The 7738-nt window shown below is 40.6% G+C and overlaps 1 protein-coding gene across 1 annotated transcript in view; it reads right to left on the minus strand.

Moving 5' to 3' along the window:
- The window catches only part of CCDC138 (coiled-coil domain containing 138), a 30700-nt gene that overhangs the window by 11250 nt on the left and 11712 nt on the right, over positions 1-7738 (minus strand). The window contains exons 6-8 of the mRNA XM_018568197.1: positions 5471-5548; positions 4260-4355; positions 2446-2586 (exon numbers count right to left, since the gene is read on the minus strand). Of these exons, the coding sequence (XP_018423699.1) occupies positions 2446-2586; positions 4260-4355; positions 5471-5548 (315 nt within the window). The remainder of the gene's footprint in view (positions 1-2445; positions 2587-4259; positions 4356-5470; positions 5549-7738) is intronic.

Consider the following 7738-nt stretch of genomic DNA (forward strand, 5'->3'; position numbering starts at 1 on the left):
TAACAAATGGTAAGCAATGCATTACATGTTTGTTGTGTTTAGATACACTTTAAGGCCAGTGGTAGATCAATCTTTGACCTCATATCGCCCATAACAGAAATATCTGCTTGGTAAAAATCACTTCTACGTTTTGTTTTCCTTATATTGTGTGGATATATTACTTAGTACTTTAAAAGAAGGGTGGATGAAGGATTATGTCCAATGTCCTACACTGTAAGAGCAAAGCAAGAGGCTTAGCTTTGCCTTCACAGCAGGTGAGCTGTGAAAATATCCATCTAAGCCTATTAGAGTGGCACTGAACTCAGGAGTTACATCTTAAAAATGCATTCAAGTACCTTAAATAGGGATGCACCAATACCATTTTTTCCAGGCCGAGTATGAGTACCGATACATTTCCTCAAGTACTCGCCGATACCAATTTACCGATAGCTTTTTTGTGTGTCATAAGACAGTTTTTCTAAAACAATACAGACTAATGATTTGCAGCTGCAAACCTAGTAGTTCTGCCACTGATTCCAAGTTACAAATCCCACCAATACATTATACAGCAATGCAGAATAATACCACCAGCTATAGAGGACTACAAATCCCAGCAATACATTATATGGGCAATGCAGAAAACTACCAGCTATAGACAACTATAAAACCCAGCGATACATTATACAGCAATGCAGAATAATACCAATGAGATATAGAGGACTACAAATCCCAGCAATACATCATAGAGGCAATGCAGAATACAATCAGCTATAGAGGACTGCAAATCCCGTAATACATTATACAGCAATGCAGAATACTACCAGCTATAGACTACCTGTAAATCCCAGTGATAAATTATACAACAATGCCGAATTGCAAACTAGCTATAGGGGACTACAAATCCCAGCAATGCATTATACATCAATGCAGAATAATATGGAACTACCTACTCTGTTCTGCTCCAGGGTGCCAGCATGAGGTTTCCAGAGTGGGATCTCTGGAGAGCTGTGCGCGCTCTCAGGAGGCTGTGTGCTGTCTTACCAGGGCTGTGTGGGGTCTCAGGTGGGCTCTGGGGTCTCAGGTGGGCTGTGGGGTCACACCAGGAGTCCCAGTGGGTGCAGGCGGCAGGAAGGAGGAGGAGATTTTGGGCAAGTGCTGTAAATAGGCGCCACGATTCATAGGAAGGCCACCGGGACCTTGCTGGGGACTTCGGCAGCCTTCCTGAGAACAGCGGCGTCTGTGTACAAAGCTAGCTTCGGTTTAAGAATACAACAATGCCGAATTGCAACTAGCTATAGGGGACTACAAATCCCAGCAATGCATTATACATCAATGCAGAATAATATGGAACTACCTACTCTGTTCTGCTCCAGGGTGCCAGCATGAGGTTTCCAGAGTGGGATCTCTGGAGAGCTGTGCGCGCTCTCAGGAGGCTGTGTGCTGTCTTACCAGGGCTGTGTGGGGTCTCAGGTGGGCTCTGGGGTCTCAGGTGGGCTGTGGGGTCACACCAGGAGTCCCAGTGGGTGCAGGCGGCAGGAAGGAGGAGGAGATTTTGGGCAAGTGCTGTAAATAGGCGCCACGATTCATAGGAAGGCCACCGGGACCTTGCTGGGGACTTCGGCAGCCTTCCTGAGAACAGCGGCGTCTGTGTACAAAGCTAGCTTCGGTTTAAGAATTTAAAGCGCCAGTATTTGTGCTTAGTATCCAGGAATTTTCACAAGTACTCATGAAAATGCCCAGTATCAGCGTATCCCTAACCTTAACCATTAAAAAAAAAAAAATATGTTATTTGTGTATCACTCAGCTGTAGATCCTCGTCATCTCTGAATTGGTGCCGACACTGTCCTTCATTCTGGAGGGTGGCAACTTTTGTTCCCCATGGTCCCTGTGTGTGTTGTAAAGCAGCCACCACTCCAAGCTTGCTCCCGTGATGGACTACAATCTCAAGTTTAGTTTACTAAATTGTCTTGAGATTGTAGTCCATCATAGGTGGGAGCTTGGAGTGGTGGCTACTTTACAACACACACGGGGACCACGGAGAACAAAAGTAGCCACCCTCCAGAAGGAAGAAGGACAGTGTCAGCAGCAATTCAGAGATGATTTGAGGATCTACAGCTGAGTGATACACAAATAAACTACATTTTTGTTAATAGCTAAGGTAATTGAATTGCAGTTTTAAGATTTAATTCCTGAAATTAGTGTCACTAACTTTTGTTACCACTGTAATCATATCACACAAAGCCCAAATCTAGCTTAAAATACATCTCTTATAAATTCAGTCAATTTGTACTGATATCTTTTGAACGCTCTGTGCAACAACAAAAAAACCACAAAACAATAAAAATGCATATGCGATTTAGAAATAGTGGCGGTTTCTGGCACGATAAGTGAAAGAATCTCTCTGTTGGTGCTTTGTTGAAACCTGCAACTCTAGAAGAGCATTATAAAATGTGGTAATAAGCTTACCTTGGCACCCTTTTCCTGCACACAGTTTACAGGCAATTTGTCTGTGCATAATGGCCTGTCTTCGTTTCTACTTTCTTCTGATGGAGACATCCAGTCCATAAGAATGGTTAAGAGTTTGTACACTTGCATATTAGTAAGAATCTGCAAAATGGCCAACATGTTGACATTTTCATTTGTGTACAATGCACATTAAAAGAATACATTAGACACATTTATTATGATGATCTGCATTGCCGCTGTACACAAAGAATAAAGACAATATGACCTTGCCTGACTTTACTTCAAGATATATCAAGATGTGAAATGCAGCCAAGAGCCGATGGAGCTGCTTGTGCATGGTATGAGACATCATCGAGTATTGAAACCTCTGTTACAGACAACACTAACATGCCTGCTAAAAGCTTAAAAAGAACCAGACACAATTTGGCATTTGCAAGGATCTGACTACTCACTATTAAATGATTATTACTTCACGGGCTAACTGATAAAAAAATTTATATTTGCCCCATATTTAGCTTTACTTTGCCCTTGTCCAACTTGAGTCAAGGAGTCAGAGGTCACCAGAAGTCTGGCAGCCACTACCATGTCAAAACCTGGCCTCATACAATGTGTTCCAGCTTGTATAAAGCAACAGAGACCTGTGGTTATGAGGAATGGAGCTCTGTCATTTAATGTGGTTAGGCACACATGAAAATGCTGAGAGGTATTGTGATGTCAGACACTGTATAAGGTAGCAACGGTCAGACTTCAAAATGACCTTTGACTCTTTTATTCAAGCTAAATGGGGAACCAGAGTAAAAAATGAAAAAGAAAACAAATCTTTCATAAATAAGCACGTGCAAATAATTTAAGCTGGAAAAGTATAATTGTGATTGGTACATTTTAAATATATTAGAGGAAGGAAAGGTTCTTATAACCATGGTGTACCATGAAGAGAAAACAAATGAATGAACCAATCTTATAACTGCAGAAAGGGGAGAAACATTTTTTTAAGCCTTGGAGATCAGCCGACCTCCAAAGTTATCACTGATCTACTGCTAGTGCCCAGCGGCTATTAAATAACACCAAACAAAAGCTCTGTCTCAAAAATGGCAATAAAATTAATCTGAGTACACTATTACCAAGCACTTAGACTATGACAACACTGAACAAGGACCTGGTAATGGAGGGGTATGCAGGCAAATATTCAAGTGGTTAAAGTAGTTTAAAAAAAACAACTTCTTCTGTGAAAAGAATCACTACTGTTTATAGAGTTCTCATGCTTACAACAGCCATAAGCATGGGGACAAATGACAAATTGTGTGTGACCGCTTCTCCAGCACTTTGAGGGGAATTTATCAAAGCTGACGCAGGCAGAATCTGGAACAGTTGCCTAGGGCAACCACTCAGTTTCTCTCTTCAGTTTGTCCAGTTAAGTTTTCAAAATGAGAGTGAGAGGTTGATTGGTTGCTGAGCACAGCTGCTCCAGATTTTGATAAATTCCCCTATAATGTCATAGTGCCAGTGGTGCAGGCAGGCACAGAGACAGCAAGGCGTCTAGTGACACTATTCAGCATATGCCTTTGTGAAGTGTCCTGAAGGATGTACAATTGGAAATCAATTCAAAGGATGAAAGGGAATGTCTCTGGTGTCTCCTTAGATGTGCATTCTTCCAGCAGAACATTGCCAGTCAATTGTGATCTGTGCTTAGCAGCATGCAGATCTAGAAGGAAGGATTTCTTTCAGTAAGCAATTTGTGCTTGTAAATGAGTATCAGGAAACAGAAAGAAAAGCTGAACTGTCAGGACACTTGATGAGCAAACGTTCCCGCTTACCTTCGATTTTATGGGAGCAGTTTTGTAACATTTTGGTTCACGTATAACCTGAGAAACATCTTTGCATTTCTGTACTGTAAGGAATGCTTGCTTTCTCTGAAAAATATACAGCTTAGATTAGCAACGCCTCAACTGGGAAGGGAAATGCACTGGTCAACTGCAATGTTGTCACATGGATTGCTATGGGTGCAGACTTTTTCCATGCTGAATTAAAAAATGAAAATCAGAATTTCTTTCAGGCTTTGTATTCTTGTAACCCCATCCTCAATATACTGTTCAACTAGCATTATTTTTTATTTATATTAGCTATAACAATCACTTAGAAAAAAAAATAGTTATTGTTGTCTAGCATAAATAACAAATATAAATGGAATATCTGTGGGGATCTGAAGGTCTTTGTATGTCTACTTGGCTTTATGCTTGGTGGCTACATAAAAAAACTGCACAGTGCATAGTTTTATGTACAAATGGGACAGTAGAAACAAGAAAACCTGTTAAACCAACAGATAAAACTAGATTTATGCACTTAACGAACACATACAATAGCCAATATTAAGGAATGTACTTGCACTTTAGATAAGAGAAAGTTAAAGATGACATTTGATGAAGAGTTAAGTTTAAAAAGCTGCTTAGCCATCATTTAAAAGGGTCTACAAAAACTTTTTGGGGAAATGAAAGTAAAAAAATGATCATGGAATAGTCAGTGATGACCTGAACATGTCATTACTGTCGCACAGTTAGGGTTTACATCAACTTAAAAAAAGGACCTATTTACACTTGTCCGCAAAATGAATGGATTATGCAGCCCAAAACTGCAGTACACAAGAGTTTCCTCTGTGGCTGGGTCACAGCTATGCACTCCAGTTTAGTGTTAAAGGGTAAACATATGGGCAATTTCAGACCTATGCATGTAAATTACCATATGTGTCGCATGCACAAGGAACAGTGTGAATCCAGCAGTAGGAGAGATGTTCCTGGGGTAAAATTCTACAGAAAATCAAACGCTCTTCTTTTTAGGTAACACCCAAGTGCTTGTAATTACCTTGTAAATATTGGCTTTTACTAAAGCATGCTATTCAAAAACCTTGTCTGATAGAGACATTCTGAAAATGTATTCAGCATAGACATCACCAGTTTTTGTTGTATGATTGACAAAAAAAAACAAAACATTTTTGTTCTGCATTGATATAAGCAGTAAGTATACAACTTACTTGCAAATTTTCTAGGCGGGACTGCACTTTTCTAGCTTGAATTTCCAATTTCTTGTTTTGCTCACTTACTTCATTCAGCTGCAGAGACAGAGAGAACATGAATGATTCTATTCTGCAGAGGAGAAAGCAGCACTCTGCCTAAAATAGGCTTCCTTAATAAAACAAAACTAGATGGCGTGGGACCTTTCTTACATCTAAAAACAACTTAGGAGAAGTTTACATGTACGATTAATCACTTCTTGGTAAGCAGACTGAAAAGAAAGTGAAGACAATAGATGTAAAAATAGCCATTTGTATTCCAGTTTTGTACAAAAAGTAAGGGATGATATAAACCCCTTTTTTTTTTGCCGTGTATGTCCCTTTACAGATTTCTCTTCATGGCCGGTTGTAGAGACACAAGAAAAAGAGTAATCTCTCAAAAAAGAGGGACAATGCCCATTTGGTTGTCTCAGCAGCAAAAGGTGTCCTTTTTGGAGGTTTTTTCATGACCACCTTTCATCACTTCCCTTACAGTGAAACTATAAACTTTTGGATTTACCATTTTAGTTTCAGTTCTGGTGACAATGGTCAGCAAATCAAGAGGGTGAACCTGCCCGGGGGAAGACACACACAGCAAAAAAGTACCACTTGCACTATTTAAGGTTACCAAGTTTCACCTAAATTGATACAATGCAGTTTTATCTAACCTGCCATGTTCCAAACACCATTGGTAAAATGTATGTATGTATAGTCAGAAATTTTGGATAAAGTAGTAAAGGGTTAAAACGCCTGACTATTTTTTGCTGTCCACATCCTATTGAGATTTCCCTTTAATTCCTTTCCTGGATACAGTGGGAATCTCTCTACAAAATGAGCAGAATTCCCCTCTTCGGGTCCATTCTCTCCCTATCCAGATAATCCCAAGACCAGACCAGATTGTTTCTGGACCCAAAATGCATTCCAATGTTTCCCTGTTATTTCTTGCCTCTGTTCACACCAGTGCAGTCCGTTCCAGACCAGGCCAGACAAATAATACATATCTCATTTTGTCTGGTCTGGAATGCACTGGAACTGCGGGCAGATTAACACAATTTTGTGGACCAGATCTGGTCTGAAAAATGGTGTGAAACTGCCCTTAGACAGTTGTCACCAGATAAGGTAATGCCATTGCAAGATTTCCACTGACAACTCTAAAATTTTGGATTTCCCATCACTTTTTGTCTTAGTGGAAATGGTCACCAAGACAAATAGAGGGGGTGAAAATACCTCATGAAAAACACAGACAGCAATTAAAACACCAACCTGAAAAAGAAAAAAAAAAGTCTGAAATATTTAAAGTGTATCACATTAGTTTTGTGTGGCATTAGAAAAGTGTTAGACTCTCAAGTTTTACTGTTGTGTCCCTATTGGAGAGATTGTGACTATTGTGACAACGACAGAAAGTGAAGGGAAATCCAAAATGTTACAGTTTTCCCTAAAACAAAAGATAAGGGAAAATAGTAACAAACAGGTACATTGGTACATTGGAGGACCATGCACACAGCAAATGAGTGTCAGAATTCATCATCTCTAAACTTTTTTTCAGGTTAGCCACTCAAAGTATTGAAGCATTGAAGCCAATGCATTCAGTCAATTGGCATTTTCACAAGTAGGCCAGCAATGGAAGCCCCCATGCATATCTCATTACAGAGTACCTTTAATCCTTAATGAAGAACTCTGCTCTAACCAAACAGCAAGATATGTTTTTACATAAGAAGCCATAGCGATGACTACCTTAACAACAGTACCTATTTTACTTGCTCTAGAATATAAAGGACAGCACCTGATATCCAAAACAGTTTGTGACTGTGCCCAGGCACCTCAACTATGACAGAATAGCAATATAAAACCTTGCTCATATTTTAAAATAGAAATTAGGCTTTGATCCTTTTCCAGACCTCCTTGGCAATAACATTGTGAGGAGGAAGGATGGGCTACACATACCGTGTTTCCCCGAAAATAAGACACTGTCTTATATATTTTTTTCTACGAAAAAAGACACTAGGTCTTATTTTCGGGGGATGTCTTACCTGGCTTGGCTGCAGCTGTCCGCTCTGCCGTCCAGGGAGCCACAGACAAGTGGGCGGGCGTGCCGGGCGGGAGGGAGCTGCGGCTAGCGCTCTGATGCAGTCCAGGGAGCCGCTCTGGGTGCTCTGTCAGCCGATCCGAACTTCGTGGTCAGGATGATGAAGAGCCGCTCGGCTCAGTAATGATTTGGTGGGCGAGGGAGCAGGTGGGGGCGTGCGTGCG

The sequence above is a fragment of the Nanorana parkeri genome, unplaced genomic scaffold, assembly GCF_000935625.1.
Source record: "Nanorana parkeri isolate BGI_ZX_2015 unplaced genomic scaffold, ASM93562v1 scaffold1153, whole genome shotgun sequence".
NCBI lineage: Eukaryota > Metazoa > Chordata > Amphibia > Anura > Dicroglossidae > Nanorana > Nanorana parkeri.